The 18196-nt window shown below is 41.0% G+C and overlaps 2 protein-coding genes across 9 annotated transcripts in view; both read right to left on the bottom strand.

The window, feature by feature from the left end:
* Window positions 1–534: 534 nt before the first annotated feature.
* Window positions 535–4559, bottom strand: Trpml (Transient receptor potential cation channel, mucolipin). Its single transcript, XM_017178971.3, has 3 exons — window positions 3921–4559; window positions 2028–2878; window positions 535–1966 (listed from the first exon to the last, which is right to left on the bottom strand). The coding sequence occupies exons 1-3, from the start codon at window positions 4302–4304 to the stop codon at window positions 1225–1227; spliced, it is 1977 nt and encodes a 658-aa protein (XP_017034460.1). The 5' UTR covers window positions 4305–4559; the 3' UTR covers window positions 535–1224.
* A 1229-nt stretch (window positions 4560–5788) lies between these two features.
* Gyc76C (Guanylyl cyclase at 76C) overlaps window positions 5789–18196 on the bottom strand; it is a 38900-nt gene continuing 26492 nt past the window's right edge. For 7 of the 8 annotated variants that reach the window (XM_017178982.3, XM_017178986.3, XM_017178979.3 and 4 more), the window contains 15 exons: window positions 16367–16593; window positions 15954–16151; window positions 15747–15812; window positions 13083–13295; window positions 12606–12760; window positions 12276–12498; window positions 11257–11428; window positions 11023–11183; window positions 10606–10896; window positions 9917–10249; window positions 9681–9846; window positions 9313–9619; window positions 9024–9252; window positions 8647–8811; window positions 5789–8567 (listed from right to left, as the gene is read on the bottom strand). In XM_017178982.3, the coding sequence (XP_017034471.1) occupies window positions 6807–8567; window positions 8647–8811; window positions 9024–9252; window positions 9313–9619; window positions 9681–9846; window positions 9917–10249; window positions 10606–10896; window positions 11023–11183; window positions 11257–11428; window positions 12276–12498; window positions 12606–12760; window positions 13083–13295; window positions 15747–15812; window positions 15954–16151; window positions 16367–16534 (4608 nt within the window). In that variant the 5' untranslated portion in view covers window positions 16535–16593 and the 3' untranslated portion in view covers window positions 5789–6806. Of the gene's footprint in view, window positions 8568–8646; window positions 8812–9023; window positions 9253–9312; window positions 9620–9680; window positions 9847–9916; window positions 10250–10605; window positions 10897–11018; window positions 11184–11256; window positions 11429–12275; window positions 12499–12605; window positions 12761–13082; window positions 13296–15746; window positions 15813–15953; window positions 16152–16366; window positions 16594–18196 lie in introns of those variants that run through there. The other variant, XM_017178987.3, reaches the window with a different exon arrangement.

Below are 18196 nucleotides of genomic sequence, written 5' to 3' on the forward strand. Positions count from 1 at the left end.
ATTATACTAAATAGTCATTATTATTTTTATTTCGGTTTTTAATATTTATAATTATAAATTCAAGCACTTTGTTTATTGTAATTCAGTTCTGAAGGATAAAATTCCATTTTCAGGAAACTAGATTTCATTTCTCACCCTCTTAAAAAATAGCAGTACTCATTTTTATTACCCCTATGTAGGTTCAAATAGAAGATAATTTCATGCTGATGATAATAGTTTTTGATTCATGTTGCATAGTTTTTTGTAAATCGTGTCCGTAACAAAAGTAAAAACGGAAAAATTTTAAGTTGAGAAAATAAAATTTGGCTAAATGTATATCCCCCCCTTAAGTAACAGCCAGAGGGAGAGATACCTCCGACCCCAGTACAAAATGATTTACTTTAGGTTCAATTAAAATCATATTTCTAAGCTTCTTGTCTTTATGTCATACGTCAAAGCAATATAACATCGCTGCAGCTACAATCTGTATTATATAAATACACAAATAAATGCATATCGAATTTTCCGTTGATTAGAATGTATAATTATTCCTAGTTGATATTTTATTTCTGTAAACAGTTTATTGGTTTTGCGGTTTTTGGTTATATTCATACAAACTTTTAATTGTACACATAAAATAAATTCACCTAACGTACTCTAGGCTAAGGCTTCTTCTGTATCAATATTTATACATTTAGTTGCTGTGACTGACTCGTAGTTAAGATTTGTACGTCAACTCGTTTCGGATGCACTTGATCTCATGGAAGATCTTGATCGATTTCCTTGGCAGAATATACATACATATATCTTCCTATTATAATTTCTATTGTTCTCTGATTCTGCTCCCGTCTTATATCACACACTTAATATCTTTCGTCACAAATGCAAACCATCTTTACTGGCGCAATTTTCAGCTCTTCCGAGCATTTTCCGGCTCTCACTTTCCCAGAACGTAATATTTTCCGCACGGATCCATGCTGAATTAGCTAGTCAATTCAAGGCGCAATAGTAAACAATGTGAAAGTGAAAAGCGGGAAGAGCCCGAATTGCTGTGATCTAAGCTGCTTTTGGAATTTCTCATAGGTACGTACATACATACGTCCGTTGTGGGGTTGCTCGGTTCACGTGCTTTGGCAAACTAAGAAACATTAATACAAAAAAGCTAACAACATGTTCGACGACTACACACATACATATAAAGCTCACGAAAAAACAAAACAAAAAACAGAACGACCTGTTGACCAATTACTTCATAATACTCGAAAGGCTGGTGTAGCCGCTGTTGGCCTGGACCGGATCCTGCTCTGGCCTGCAGCGCCGACAGCAGCAGCAAATGTTCCTCATGACATCGACAAAGCTGGTTTGATCAAAATCATCCAGGTCGGCCATAAAGACACCAGAACTAATGTCCTCCGCGGTGCGGGTGCCCACAAACGCCTTCAGGTCGGTGGTGGGAAAACCGTCCTTGTAATACGCCTTGATGGTGTCGTAGGCATCCATGATCACGGCAATGAACAGCGACAGCACCACGTAAATATACAGAGATATAAACGAGTACAAGTAGATCTGGCAGAACCACCAGAGCCAGGTGGCCTTGCTGGACAGGGTGGCGAAGGTGGCGAACATGTCATCGCCGTTGATCAGGGCAAACAGACACTCCGACGTCGTGGCCAACGAACGGAACTTCATGTGGTAGGGTCCCAGAATCAGCCAGCCGCAAAAGACGAATCCAGCGTAGATCAGCAGAGCGGCGATTAGGAATCTCAGTATCTTAGGTGCCGCCTTCTTCAGCGTCAGTATCACGACATTGTAGGTCTTAAAGAAGCCCAGGTAGCGTAAGACTCCAAACCAAACGAGCAGATTACCAATGCCCAGGAAGAGCGAGCAGGTGTCCCATTGGTCCACCACCATGTACCTTCCCTCGATCTGCTCTTTCAACGCGGATCCAATGATCAGGAGCACGTCGTTGAAGATGATCATGATGTACCTGAAATACAGACTCAGTATTAGCGAGTTTGTACCGAGTTGCTAGATGCTGTTTGGCTAACCAGAAATTCACAAACTCTAGCCGACCGTCGAAGCTTAGCTCCTTGCCGAAATGCGACCGGAAGAAGTTGACGGTTGTACACCTCAGCAGGTAAGCTCTCCACAAGGCTCGCGTACAGAGCGCGAATGACAGGGCGCAGGTTAGCAGCACAAATATATTGAGAACGCTGCGCAGCATGGAATCAAAGTTGGCCTCCGAAATGAAATCGGTGGCTCCGTGGCACTTCAATCGCGTCGCCTCCGCATCCAGCGAGAGCAGCATCTGGCCATCGTGGTCTCGGTTGTTGAACATTATGGCTATGTCGAACCGAAAGCAATCCGGAGCTGACAGTGGTCCTCCGTTAGCCTTGAAATTCACTGTCTTAATCTTGAAAGTCAATTGAGCGGAGACGAGCGATGCAAAATTGACCTCGACATCACGCTGTCGCAGATAATTCTCTACCCCAATGGAGGTAACGTTGGGCGGCAGAGACTCGCACACCTCGTCGATATGCGGATCAAAGATGTACGACTCGTTGAACCCAAATATTGTGCCCTCCCGATAGTTCTGCAGGCACAGCTTCAGCGGCGGCATCGTGTTGTTGGGCGTGGGATAGTCATACGGTCCAATCGACCGGCTGACATTGGCGTAGCCATCGACGGCATACTGTACCGTGTCGAAGAATTCCGATTTCAGGTAAAGAGCGAAGGGACCAACCGCCGGCGGGTAGCTCTCTACCTCGCGGGACGAGTCCCAGCCCCGCAGGAAGAGATGCGAGAAGGCAAATCGGTTGTCGCCCGTGTAGTTAATGTGGTTATACCGCGAGTGGGCAAAAAGGCACAGCTGCATCGTCACCAGAAAGATCTTTACAATCTGTAAGTGACAACAGGGGAAAGTTGTATGACTTGGTTTCTAAACGGAATATTTTATTTGTTATTTAATTTTTAATTTAATTTAAGGCTGTCTTCCCGCAAGAAATCTTTGCGTCATTCAACATAACGTAAAGGAGGCCAATCAGTGATCTAGAAAGCTTATCTATAAATAAATACCGACCTATGCTGTGCTAGGGCATGCGTCAAATATTATTTTTTTATATTTATCTGAGGTAAATCTACGGCCTTTTGGCCAATCATGTTTAGTTGTGGGAATTCGTTATATTTTGGTGCCCACCCCATTTCGAATTAATCATGCCTAAAAATCCCCTAGAAGCAGGCCTTTGTCATACTGTTAAATAACTTAAAAATTGTACAAGTGCGCCCACACGCAGTGTCTACCTAATAAATACGCGACGTTTCCTCTGGTTTATAACGTACTATACCTAACAATAGTTAGACCTTATAGATAACGCATCGATAAGAGCGGAGCAGGCTTAACAATGCACAAAAAATACAGTGAGCAACCCAAGGGGTGATTATTAAGTAAAGGTTTTTTATAACATCTAACAAAAGCGGTTGCAAAATTGAAAAGTAAACTTGAACTGTGTAGAACCATTAAGAATATTGACAGTAGCTCTATTTCTTAAAAACCCGACGACTAAATAGCATTGTATACTTATGCCAACAGCTTAAAGATGCCTCCCGCGGTCTGTTTCGTCAAGAAGTTATCATAATGACCTTTTGTACAGTTTATAAACTTTCTAAGATACTTAGGTTCATTCTACCGAGTCTTCTCTGTTCTCTAAAGTGGGTTGCTCCACCTCTTCGTATCTACACACTTTACATTTAAGAATTAAACAAACAATGGGGCCTGGAGCAGGTTGATTAAGCGAGTCTGTAAATTGAGTCCACTGGCTAGGTTTGCGGGATGATGTGTCACCCGAGAGGTCCGCCCCCAAGCCCCGCATCGTGGAAGCGAGATCACGCGACTGCAATTAACATGGGCGAATCGAAGAAATCCGATCCGTTGGCAAACCCACCTGCACCACGAACTTGTAGGGAAACTTGCGCTTGGCCTGCCACTTCTCGATGGGATTCATGAAGAAGAACTGCAGCTTCCGGCGCATCCGTTCTTCCTGGTATGATGCGGCCGATGAGCCTGGGAACTCCGGCTGCTCGACATGCCCCTCCACGGAAGAGGGAGCACTAGTGTTGGGCATAGGCATGGGCATGGGAACCACAGGGGCCACCGGGGTGGACTGCAGCTGCGCCTGCCGCCGCAGTACCCTGGTATTTACATACTCCTCGTCGCTCTCTGGCGACTGCGGGTGGTGCTGGGCAGCCTCGTAGCTGTCGGTACGGCGTTTTACGGCCGGAGCTGCTGCTGCTGCCGCCGCCGCCGCCCCGGAGCCGTAGTTCTGCATCTCGATGTGCTCCTCCTTCGTCGCGAGGTCAAACTACCTGCGTTGTTGTTCTCCGTGCAAACTTTCTTTTGCTCTGTCGCTCAACATGCAAAAGAAAAATCCGCACAGGCGCAACAAGCAAACGGGGAGGGGGAATAAATATATGTATAACTAGTGGCTATGGCGCGACTCTAGTCAGTGAAATTATATTAAACAATGACCAAAACGCGAAAAGATAGATAATTGCTTTGTTTTTTGTTCGCCAGAGTGACCGTCCTGCCGAACTTCAAAATACACAAACAATATCTGGCTATTTATAGCTATTTTCATGAAGGGTTGGCAGCCCTGAATTCAGCCCATATTTGAGGTCAAATTGTTTTGACTCAGCATGGTCGCACTTTGGCGGTTGAAACGAATTTTTGAAAGGTGGAGGCTAGTTTTGTACGGAATTAACCATACCCCCATACCTTTACTTCATAAGAAATTATAATAATCAATAATATTTATAATATCCAGTTTCTTATGCTACAAATGTTCAAATGTATTTGCATTTTCATAACCAAGTATAGAGAATTGCGAATGAAATGTTAAATACAGAGAGTAACAGAATTTTGCGAATGAAATGGTTAACAGAATTGAAACACGCACTTTGAAAAAAGCAATGGCAATTCAATTTGTTAAATATTAAAATAGTTTAAATGGTGTTAATATTAATTTGTTATCAAAAATATGTTAGATAACTTTTAGCCACTTTTTGCAATCATGCATTTTAGTCACAAGTTTGCAACGTTTTAATGGAACCAAAAATGTAAAGTTTTCTATAATGATTTCGTTCAACATATTTAGATTTAGAAAATCCTCCAATTGATCAAATTTGAGAGATATAAAACGAATTTCAAAATATTCGAATGCAAACTCGGATTTTTCATTACTTTGGTGAAAATAATAATATAAAATGGCATGTTTTCTTTTTATAACAACTTTTGAAACAGATGCATTATGCTTTGACTCTTGCTTTCTAACATCCCTTGAAGAATATAAAAGTAGAAATAAAATGCCTATAAGTTTTTCTAATTTATCTAAAAAGAAAAAAAAAATCAACAGGAGAGACTAAAATTTAAGTTAAAGCAAATCTATTACTAAAATATTGATCGCATTTTTTTTTTTTTTAATTAATCACAAAAAAATTATCACAAATTTTCCATAGTTTTATTTATTTAAAATGTTAAATTCACTATGCAGATTTCTAAGACAACACTGAGGAGCTTCTCGGATTGAAATTTTTGGCTTAGTTTTGGTTTCTTCAAACTTTGATTTGTTGAACAAATTATCGTTCAAGAAGGAAAATCAAATTCAGCACCCCAAAGTTTGTATACTCTTGCAGTATATACGCCTTTTGGTTCAGATAATTTATAGACGACTGAAATCCTTTTTTGGACAAGTTTATCTCTCAATTTATCTGACTGAGACGAGAGACTGGAAATGAAAGCAAACAATAAGAGATGTAACTTTTTTTTAATAGTTCTGGTGTGTATTTATATATGGCAAATTTAACAAATTTTCTTTTAAAAATATACATACATACATACAGCTAAAAAACACCACACATCGGGCGGGCGCCTTTTCTGGCACTTCTCTGCTCACATTTCTCGTTCAAATGATTTAGTTCATTAAAATTATGCTTTTAGTTGTAGGGACTTAAAAATTACGTACAATCACGCGCACCTAATTATATACTAGCATTGATACACATCGATACATTACATTTCTCCCCCTCAGTTTTCTTTTCCAATACATACATATATAAATTAACTAGTTTCTGTATTAAGCATAATTTGTATTCCTTTTTATGTTTTATTTGCTGTGCATCCCTTTGTATAGAAAGCAAAAATTTTGACTTCATTTACATAAAATATTTGATTTTGATTCTTCGTCGTCATATACATAAATATGTGTGTGTGTGTTACATTTACAAACGTACATTTAGATGTGTGGGTGTGTATATTTTATATAAAACAATTACTAGTCTGAAGACCTTGTGACTAGACGGTTTTTTCGGCTTCTCCAATATGTGCATGCATGTAGAGTTATCAAATATCTCCAATATGTGTATGCTTGTACCGTTATCAAATATCTCCAATGTAGAGTTAGGTTAATAATTAGTTGCGCTTCAGCATTGGCATACGTGGTATATCTTCCAAATCGCAGGACTTATTTGGATTTCTATAGGGTTAGTTGGATTTCCACAAGACATAAAATCGCGCAACTGCAAAGCAAATTGATTCAGAACAGGCTTCTTCCTCAGGCCTATGGGTGAAGGAGAATCTCAGACACAAACACACAAATCGTTCGATCGATACAAACTACAATACATTTACATAAAATACAAAGAAATAAGCCAAAGACGATCGTTTCCTGCTCGACACGGTTCCTGAGTAACTTTACCACCTCCTCCTCTCCAGCCTTCGTGCTGGTTTATACGCTCCTCCTATCATAGTTATAACTCCGCTTTCTCGCTATTTTCTACACTATACTCTCACGATCCCGGGTTGCCGACGCCGCCGCCGCCGCCATGTCAGTGAATCCGGTTCGTGCTCCCTGCACACCGCTGGGCAGGATTCCCACTCGCCTAGCCTCGCCACTGCGCACGCCGTTGCCCTTGAAAAAGTTGGACATCCAGTTGGTGAGTTTGCTGCTGCCCCCGGCTCTATTTCTGTGCTGGGGACTGGAGGATGATCCGCTAAGAAAGTCCAGACCCCTGCCTCCAGGTTGGCGGTTTTCAATGTCGGCGGCGTAGCTCACGCTATTGCCGCCATGGCCACCGGGTCCATCCATGTGTTCCAAGGAATGCCAGCGCTTGTTGTGCGCCAGCATCTCCTCCGGAGGAACCGAGAGCGATGCCTGCCGTTGAAGCAGCGGCGATTCCAGATCATCCTCTATGTTCACGCCGCCGTTGCAGTTGTTGTTCAGGTGCTTGCCACAGTTGGTTCTTCCGGAGCTGCTGCTACCACCCCCTCCTCCTGCAGGAACAATGCTGACTTGGGCACTTGGAAAACTGCCCGAATAACGAAGCGAGGGCAGCTGTCCGTTGTCGTGGCGCATAAGTAGGCCCAGCTCATCGTCGTAGCCATCGTTGGCATCGACCGGATTGGCGGACATCTCGTCATCCATGTCCATATCCTGACTCGTCGTCTCTGCTTCGCCGTTGGGATTACCACTGATCAGCGATACGCCTGTGTCCAGCGATCGCGAATTGTTCTTCGACAGCTTAGAGGGCGGCAGCTTGACCCTGTCGTGCCGCTTTCGCAGGTGCTGCATGGGCATGGGGTCCAGGGAACGGGATTCGCGCAACAGCATCTCTGCGGTGTTGTCATCCTCGTGGTCGCCCAGCTGCGGTAACTGGGCGGCACTGATTATCCGGTGCGGACGGACCATGGCCAACGGCTTGTGCAGCGCATTGGGCTGACGAACTAGTCCAGATCCAGATCCAGATCCTGATCCCGACACTCCTCCTCCCAATCCCCCATCCATATCACAGTTCGTTTCGTTTGTTTCGGAATGATTCAGTGTGCTGAGCGAAGGCTGGGCGGATTCGAGGAGTGCTCCGCCCACAAAGTGTCCTCCCAAGCCCAAACCATTGATGGAGGGTCGCTCCCGATCCCTGTCCCTTTTGCTGACCATGCGTGGCGAGTCCCGCACAGACCCCTGCAGGCTGTAGGTGGATTCCAGGTCCGCAGGCCTAGGCACACTGCTCTGACGCCTCGATCCGGTGCCGCAGAAGTGCATGGCCTGGATGCTGGGCTGCCGAGAGTCGGGATTCAGCTTGGGACTTTTTCGCGGACGACTGAACAGCGGAGGCGGCATGTCCATCATGTCCACCGGCTTCTTTTGTATCGCGTTCTCGTTGGCTCCGGTTAGCCACCACGTGACCACCTCGCCCTTGCCCTTCATATTTACTAGGCCGCGTTTCTCGGTTATGTAGCCGCCGCCCAGCTTGTCCAGCGCCAGCTTGCACTTATTCGAAATATGGATTTTCAGCGCCTCGCCGTTGCTCTCCATCCTCGAAGCTGTGTTGACCGTGTCCCCAAATAGACAGTACCTCGGCATTGTGAGGCCAACCACGCCGGCTACCACCGGACCCGTGTGCATCCCGATCCGCAGCTTCAGCGTCTCGTTGGGACGATGAGCAATGCGGTGCTGCTTCACAGCTTGAAGCAGCTCCAGAGCCATCGACGCTATCTCGCCGGCATGACGGTCCCCATTCTTAATGGGCAGACCCGAGACCTAACAAAAAAAAAAAAAAAACAATTAATGAATACAACCTGAAGCTTTACGTTCCGTTTCCGCAAGTCCCAATACTTACCACCATATAGGCATCGCCTATCGTCTCCACCTTATATACATCATAGCCGCGTATGATGCGGTCGAACACCGTGTAGAGATCATTCAAAAAGTTCACCACTTGCAGCGGTGTGCTCTCCGCCGACATTGCTGTGAAGCCAACAATGTCGCTAAAATAGATAGTAACCTAGAAAAAATAACAAAAAGTTAGAATGTTTAGTTTTCAATTGATGTTTCCTTTTGATATGCCTGCAGGGTATTATAATTTCATCTCAGTTATTGCAACGCAGGGAAGGAGTCATGTCTGATAGGAAATTTTGTATATACAAATTATAACTTTGCTTCTTTTCAATATATTTTAGTTGGCTGAATTTCTTGCTTGTTATTCGTGTTCCTTACCAAATCATAGGACACCGGCTCAACTCCCTGGCCCATGGTCAGCTTCTCGGCCACCGATTGCGGCAGCATTCGATGGAGCAGATCCTCCGTCTTTAGCTTCTCCTCACACAGGAGACGCGTACGCTCGCTGACAATGTCCTCCAAGTTATTGGCGTACTTTTCCATCATTTCCATCATTTGGTCCATGATATTTTTGGTCTTACCGCCGCGCATCTTTTTCAATCGATTACTGTGTAAATCAATTATTTAATTATTTCGTTTTTAAAGTTACATTAAGTGAACTCCTTACCGTATGACACTGAATTCGGGACGCTCTTCGGGCTCCTCAGACCAGCAGTCCCTGATGCAGGCCAGCACGTAGTCTGGACAGGATTCTGCCTCTATAATGGACTCCACCTCCGGCCGAAACGGATCCTCGCCCTTGAGCGGCAGCTTCTTAACGTAGTCTACAATTTCCTTTGGTTCAAAGTTGGTTTGTCCGAAGGGACCCTTACGACTAAATATCTCGTACATAATGATGGCAAAGGCGTAGACGTCGCCCTTCTGGCTGCCGTGGATATGGTTACGCAACAGTTCCGGAGCACGCCACAGTTGATCTGGAAGCGTGAGAAATTACATGAATATTTTCCCAAACGAGATAGAGAGGGAAACACTAACTTCGATAATGCTGGTGCTCTCCAATGGACTCATTCTCGGCGCACTGGCGCAACTCATGCAACCCGAAATCTGTTACTTGGAGCATCCAGCGCGAGGTGACCACACAATTCGAGGATTTAAGGTTGCCGTGGTAAACCAGTTGGGAATTGTGTATGTAGATCATGCCCTGCAATGGAGTAAGTCAGTCTCGTTTTAGAACGCATTGTTCTCCATTCAGTCAGCTTATTTCTGCCCACCTTGATGAGGTCGTGGATGAGTGATGCAATGAAAAGATCATCCAGCTTGATGTCTTCGTTCTCGATGATGTCGTACAGACTGCCCTTGGCGCAGTATTCGGTGACTAGCAGAATGCGTGTCGGCTCCACGCTGGCGCCAATGAAGCTGTTGATGTTGTCGTGACGCAGCTCTCGCAGCAGCCTCATCTCCTTCATAATCTCCCTGGAAATGTCACGCTTCCTTGGAAACTTTAGCTCCTTGATGCGGACCACAGCGCCGCGCAGACGACCCGAGGAGGTCACAAACTGGTTCGTCCAGCGAGAGCCATAACTCTGGGCGCTCATTAAACTGACCTGGGGATTTAAATCAATTAGAATCTTATTTAATGAACTAAGAGCGGGTTATTTTTATTTTATTTATTACATTTTTGTTTATTACATGTTTTATTCTAACAAAAAGAGTTTTAACTAAGCTTAGTATCTTCTTTGGCACAGTTTGATATATCAATGATTTATCGCGCATATCTGTTTTAAAAACGATTTATATATCGACTCAACATCGATATATCATCCCTATGTGCGAGCGCTAAAACCTATTGTTTTTTACATTTGCTTGTTGGCTGAGAGTAAGAAATAAACTATTTAACTTATAAATAAATAACTTATATACCTTAGTAGAACTAAACGTTCTTTGTATTGTCTTTACTTACCTTACTGGGTGATGAGACAATCTCGTTGCCGGAATAACCCTTAATCTCGTTCGGGTCAATTTTCCAGAGTAAACCCTCGATCTCCAGCTCAATTTTCCACTTGCGGTAGATGCTCATGGTGATCACCCCAGAGCAAAAGAGCAACACGCCCAGGACAACGGCGGCCACAGTGGATGTGTAGTGGGTGTCGTCCTTTTTACACAGCTCATTAGCAAATCCGCACATAGGTTCATCTGTGGGCTTCTCGCCGCCTGAGGGCCAGTCTATGGAGCCGTTGATGAGCTTGTACTCCTGCCGTGCACAAGGAAATTATCGAAACTTGGTGAGTTTAGATTGGTGTTGTGTTTGGGGCCAGCAATATAAGCGGGAACCAATTGAAAGAAAGGCGAACTAAAAAAGAGAAGACGACTCACTCACTGGAAGTTCTTCGCCTTGATGGAAATACGCTACGGGAACCATGTGGTAGTTGCAAGCAATGCCGTTCGAGTTGTTCCACTTGTAAGGCTTGTAGGCCAGGACTGAAAAGTTGCCCTCCGAGTCGCCGTACTGATCAATCTTAATCGTAGATCCAGTGATGCCTTCGGGAAAAGTAGAAAGGAATTTGATGTGGACTTTGAGGACCCTTCTTCATTTCAACGGGCTAAAACTCACTCATGTAAGTACGATTCTTTATAATGGTATCGATGACTCGAGTGCCGTTGCTGGCCACTTCAAAGATCACTTCATCGGTCAGTACTCGCGTCTCCTGGCGAAGCATTTTGTCCACAGCCCAAGCATAAAGCTTCACAGAGTCGTAAAGGTATGCGGCATAGATGGATATAAACTGAAAGTCCAAGGAATTACAATTTAATAAAATAAATCTATTTATACGCTATTCATCTTTTTATTTTAAGAATTTTAATAGCTTTACTAATAATTAACAAATCACTTAAGGTGTAAGGGGTATTTAGTAGTTTTCCTAATTTTTATTTTCAATTCTTTTTAGAATAAATGTCCAATATCTTGTCAAAGTTTGACATCGATCGTGGCAAAATTGACGAAGTTATTCGTAGTTAAACGAAGGTCGTTTGGTGTTCAATGTACAAGTATCAAACAGTTTAATGCTCTTTCCTGAAATGCTATTTTAAAAGTTGGTGTTCACTATAACTCAAAATCTAAAAATCCTTTTTTTCCATTTGGTACATAACTTCTTTAACTATTTTTAAAGGTACTAACGTTGGGCTTTTTTTAATTTGTAAAATTAGTATATTTTTTATTTAAGAAAGTAACTTAATTTGTGAGTCAAAACCGATATTTTAAATTCCAATTTTGATAAAAATTTTAAAATAATAAAAACGCCATGTGAGTACCTCAGGTCCCTTATACTTTGACGAATCCAATAAATTTTTTGATATCGGATGATTCTGTGGGCAGTTGGATGTACACCGCGAGCCAACATTTCTGGGAGAGCACTCGGGAGAATACTTATTACTCCTATAGCTCTAAATATATTTTAATACAACTTTTAACGCAAAATGGTTTAAAATTGAGTAATAAAATGGTATTTAATTTATTAAGCTAACTTTAGCTGTTTCGACACAACAAATTTTTGAAAAGTGTCCAGTTTTGCACCGAATTAACGAGTGGTTTAGTATTCACTTTACTCTTATTCTTAAATATTTGCTTCTTACCTTTGTAAATTTACTGTCAACGAATAGTTTTGGAATATCGAAATGAAACGGATCCTTCGAGTTGTACTTCTCCACTTGCTCGGTAAACTGGGCGTAACCTTTAGTTGGCGGTGTGGAGGCAACGACGAGCAGACTACGGGCCAGTTGGTTGAAATTCTCTGTGCTGTGGCAATTGGACATTTGGGCTATTTGATCTACCTTCCGCAAATATTTCTCCGCCTCCCTGGAATCAAGTTTGATCATTTGTAAGTGATTTGTGCGATTTGGCGAGTAATAGATATTATGCCCAACTTCGTCAAGTATGGTAATATATTTAGTTGAAAAAATTACCTCTCGGAATAAACCATCATGTCAACAAATATCACCATGTACTCGCCACGAGCAAACAATCCAGCGGTCTCCATGGAACTCATAAAGTCCACCAGACTATTAGCCTGACCCAGGAAAACGTAGATTCTTGTGCGGTTCATCGTGTTTTGCACCAGCTGTGAGAAATACAATTCATTAGGTTTATAACTGTGTTTCAAATTTTAGAAATATTCTAGGTAAATCTACTAAAATTAACATATATGTATATAAATCATATATCATGTATGTATATATCGATGTATTATGGTTTCGATATCTTTATGATACAACGGATCAATATGATTCTATAATATCGATATTCCAACGTTGAATGCAACATTTTTTGATATTTAAAAAAATGGATAAATCAAGCTTAACTATATTTTCCATCAGATACTTTACTTTTGTTATATTTTTGTATTTACATATATCCAATCCAAATTTCTTCTAAGAACTTACCTGATACCAATATCCAGATCGACAGCAGTCCATAAACTTCTCACAGCATTTGGCCCGATTGTCTATAAAGGACTGCTTGTGGTTGATGGTCATGTTCCGCTCCATTGCCTGATCCTTAAGCAGATCCGCCACGGGAGCCCAGACGTCCTCATACAAAATAGAGAACTTGTTCCACGCATAATAGCGCAACAGGGCAATCAGTGACTTGACGACCTGAAAAATATGAAATGTGACGTGTACCATATAAGATGTGTATCAAGAGAAATACCAAAGGATTACGAGGAACGTACGTAAACAGCTCATATGTACATACATATGTACGAATGAATGTATGTACATATATTTATAGTTTGCATTGACTTTAAGCCTATGGGTGTTGAGAAGTTAACCGCAAAAAATAATATAATAATATAATATAATAGGTTGTAAAGCAAAACATAACATAACAAACAAAACTACAGTGAATATATTTATTGACCATGCTTAACTACTTGCTGAGGTATTGATTTAGCTTGATTTAAATATATTTTATTTAAATATTTACAAAATGATTCTAGTAAGCAATTTTTAATAATTGATTAAAATGAATTAACACTGTCAACACCAAATTTAATTTCCTTTTCTTAAGACCGTCTTTAGTAATGTTTATTAACTATTATAATTTTATAAAAACACGATTTGAATTTAATAGTTCAGAATTTAGAAAATACTGTGAACACAACGAATTCATTATTCTGGTTTTACGCCACATTATTTTATTTAAGGGGGGATATACATGTAAGCGGTCAAAATTTGGCCATTTTTCGTAAAATTTTTTTTATAAGAAATAGTCAAGCAATCGTCGTGAAACTTTGGATATAGTTAACAGTAGAATCAGAGATGATAAAAAAAATTAGTTATAAACAATATTTTACAAAATGGCGGATTTATGGAACATATGCCGTAGCGCCTCGAGCTTTAAGTTGCCGTGCTATGGACACGATAGAGCTCGTAATTCCTGTCCAAAATCCGTAAACTAAATTTTTTTGTATTTACTACACCTGTATCTTCTATTTGAACCTAAAAAATCAAAAAGAAATCAAGACAAAAAAATTAAATTTTGATTTTAAGGAAAAAATGTCATTTTCAGGTGATCAGTTTTCACTTCCCACCCTCTTAAAAAATAGTAATACTCAGTTTTATAACAACCATGTAAGTTCAAATAGAAGATAATTTCATGCTGATCATAATAAAATTTGATTCACTCTGATATGTTACGTAGTTTTTTGTGAATCGTGTCCATAGCATAGGAAACAAGAAAGGAAGCTAACTTCGGCACGCCGAAGTTTGTATACCCTTGCAGATTGGTTTTCATATTTATGTCATAAATTATAATGCCGAAAACAGACACTAAACTGAGTTACATACCATTTTACCTATACTTATTATGTTTACAGTTTGACAGTTACAGTTATACATTCCCAGCTTTACATTTTCTCTACATCTGCGGATCGCTTCTATGGCTGCTATATGATATAGTTGTCCGACTTTCATAAAATGTATACCAAAATTCTATAATAATAAGTAAAGCTCATATCTCAGAGTAGATGAAAATACGTTGAAAAACAACGAAGTTATAATTTTTTCTATTACTTTCCCTATCGTTCCTATGGCAGCTATAAGATATAGTCGTCCGATTTTCATAAAATTTTTACCAAAATTTTGAAATAATACCAGAAGCTCATGTTTCAAATTAGATTAAAATACGTTGAAAAACAACGAAGTTATAATTTTTTTGATTAATTTCCCGATCGTTCCTATGGCAGCTATAAGATATAGTGGTCCGATTTTCATAAAATTTTTACCAAAATTCTGGAATAATATAAAAAGGCTATATATCAAAAATGATGGAATAATATTGAAAAACAGCCAAGTTAAAATTTTTTTTCTAAAAATTTATCGAACATTTGTATGGCAGCTATATGATATAGTCGTCCGATCCGGCCCGTTCCGACATATATAGCAGTGAGAGTATATAGAAGACTATATGCAAAGTTTCATTCAGATAGCTTTAAAACTGAGGGACTAGTTTGCGTAGAAACGGACAGACGGACGGACAGACGGACGGACAGACGGACAGACGGACATGGCTAGATCGACTCGGCTGTTGATGCTGATCAAGAATATATATACTTTATAGGGTCGGAAACGTCTCCTTCACTGCGTTGCAAACTTCTGAGTGAAATTATAATACCCTGCAAGGGTATAAAAATTCACAAATTTAAAGCTGAGAAAAAGACGTTTAAAGTTTTTGATGCGCCCACGTTAACACTTGTATACTTTGCTTGCATACTTAATTTGAGGCACTTAAAGTTGGAATTCAATGATGAAACTTACACAGTATATTCTTTAAGTAATAAACTACTTTTTAAACAAAAAAAAAATTTGCCAAAAAAAAATTTGGTTTACATGTATATCCCCCCTTAAACATCCTTATGGTTTCCTTTGCATTCTTCCTGTTGCCTTTTGTTATTCTCGGTTTGAGGATAAGCCAAGGCTAAATAGCTCGCCCTGCCAAGCGACACAGACACCGCAAGGATGGCTAGGCAAAGCATTTTATCTTCCCGAGCTCCCACTTTCCATTGCCCACCCATCTTGGCCACCTGTTGCTACCTGTTTACTCACCTGCGTGTCTGGCGGTTCGGTGCGGGCAAACGTCGGTATGGCGGATGCACGGTACTCTGCACATTTCTATCAAAAAGGAAAAAGAGTACGATGATGAAACCAGAAATTTACAATTTAGTTGTATGAAAAATATGTTGCATGAGAGTGTCTGTGACCATGGAAGGGTGAAATAGCAGATGCGAATCGAGTCGGGCTCAAAATACGTACATAGGAAATCATTGGAATGTTGCGACTCTGTGAGACGATGGCCTCCACATAGCAAGGTCCTTCCGGCCCGAAAATGGTGGCGATGCCATCGCATATCATCTCGGTGATGGCTTTGGTGGCCAGTACCGTGTCACCCTTGGTGTCATTCCAGCGCAGGTCCAGCGTCACATTTGGCAGCAGATTGGGATCTTTGTTGACCTGCCATCGAAAAAAAAATTGAAGTGTTTCACTACAACTTGTATATAAGGGAAACTAGTAAGATCCAATAAGAAAATAATCTAAAAATAGGTTTTTTATAACTTCAACTTCGGAGGGAAAAATACCTTGTCAAACACCTTAAATTATATTCAAATATTTTAACTATTCTTTAGTCACTTCTCATTACTTAAATCTAAATTACCTCCAATTCTTACCTCATCCAGGGCCATTGTCAGGGCGCCGGATATGGCCAGCCCCTGGCGCGTTTTGAGGTCGCCAGTGAGAGCCGTTAGGTAGCCAACTGTGAGAACCGTGCGATGATTGCTACAGTCGCGTACCGCCACCGACAGCAAGAGAAGTAGATTAAAGGGCCAACGCGTCATGGCCCCTTAGGCCGGGGGCCGTTCAGCGCGACGCCTATGGGTTCCAACAGAGTCTCACACTGCAAATAGGAGAAAAAGCACAGGGATTAGACAAAGACCAGGACCGGGGCTAAGTGGGGATGCAATTGAAAACGACGAGGACGTCCTTTGCATAATAAAAATGCATGTTTGACAAAGACAAACACAAATAGAAAACAGCATCCCGAACGCATTTCAGACACTTGGCTTGATTCAGATGAACGAACTGACAAAGAAGCAGACCACTGACCAGGACAGAGAGAAAAATAAAGGCACCATATCGAAAAGAAACGCAGAGGGTATACTTATTTCAATATAATTTCATCTGCATCAACAGCCGATTCGATCTAGACATATCCTTTTCTACACTACTTGTCCCTGGCACATTGCAATGCAACTTAATTTGAAATCTTTGGAAGGGATGCCCCAAGAAGAAAATAAGCAACTTCCATTCTTCCTATGAGATTAATACGATTTGTATTATATAAGAATACAATTTGATATAATCTCAATTTAAATTGCCAAATGAATGTTGTGCTTTTTGTTCTCAGTCTAGCAATAAGCTGGGGCTACAGTGAAATGGCAAGGATGTCGAAGAAAAAACTGACGTTGGAGTGCTCCAGAAACAGGATGCCAGGCAAGTACCCACGCAAGCAAATGTCAAATGTTGGAATGGTCAACTCAAACATTTTTTTGCAATTAAAACGAGCTCCAACAATTTCTAACTAAATGACGAAATAAAAATAGAACAAAATTAAATAATAGTGAGCCCAAGAGAGTTGGCTGCTTCATCGCAACCTGCCAAGAAAAAATTAATAATTAAAATCTTATCCGCTGATATTATCCTACTTTCACAATTAAAAAAATTTCTAATTAATTTTAATTTTTATTATATAACTAATATGGGTTTTCCCTATGTTCCTCTACCTTTACAGTCGTTTCAGTCCTTTGCCATGTGCCAGTGGCCAGTCTTTCATAAGTGGCTTACTGGGGAAGCCATCTCCATCCAGCAGCTCTATTTATCCTCCCACGTTGTCCCCGCAGTGTTGTGTGCACTGCTTGTTATTATTAATTATGCATGCGTTGATTTTGTCATTATGCAATTTTGTTTGAGGTATTAAATATATATCGCTGGCTACTTTATCCTTGTATTTGTCTGCCATTATCCTGCCCACGTCAACATTTCCCTCCCTTCACAGATTTTAACCATTGTCCTGATTGTTTGTGTTGGCGGGAAAGCTTATTCGCCGGGATTGAATTACAGAACTGGGTGGTTGGATGGATGATGACTTTGTCCATCGTTCTTCGACATCGTTTTTTAACTGACTCACGTGTAAATTTAATTAAAAGCATAAAAGAAATGCAAAGGCCATGCAAAATAAGAGCGAAATTTTAACAGATTTAACTTTCATGACGGGTTAAGTTGAACTTTCAGCAAACTAGTTGCATTTATTAACTTATGCTGACCAAAATGCTAGCAAAGTGAATTTAATTAATGATCCTAGCTTTGGCCAATCCCTATTGGCATACAAATTCAAGATATCCAAGATATCTACGAGTTTGCCGATCCGCATTAGCCAACAATTTTTCGCGTTCCCCAATCTCAATCAACAAAAAACGCCATAATGCTTACGCCATCATAAA

The sequence above is a fragment of the Drosophila kikkawai genome, chromosome 3L (genome assembly GCF_030179895.1).
Source record: "Drosophila kikkawai strain 14028-0561.14 chromosome 3L, DkikHiC1v2, whole genome shotgun sequence".
NCBI classification, from domain to species: domain Eukaryota; kingdom Metazoa; phylum Arthropoda; class Insecta; order Diptera; family Drosophilidae; genus Drosophila; species Drosophila kikkawai.

Excerpts from the sequence above, each read along its gene's own strand:
- Trpml (XM_017178971.3), bottom strand. The coding sequence starts at position 4,304 with ATGCAGAACTACGGCTCCGGGGCGGCGGCGGCGGCAGCAGCAGCAGCT. Across the intron at positions 2,879-3,920 it reads CCTACAAGTTCGTGGTGCAG|ATTGTAAAGATCTTTCTGGT; the intron begins GTGGGTTTGCCA and ends TGTCACTTACAG. Across the intron at positions 1,967-2,027 it reads CTAGAGTTTGTGAATTTCTG|GTACATCATGATCATCTTCA; the intron begins GTTAGCCAAACA and ends TCTGTATTTCAG.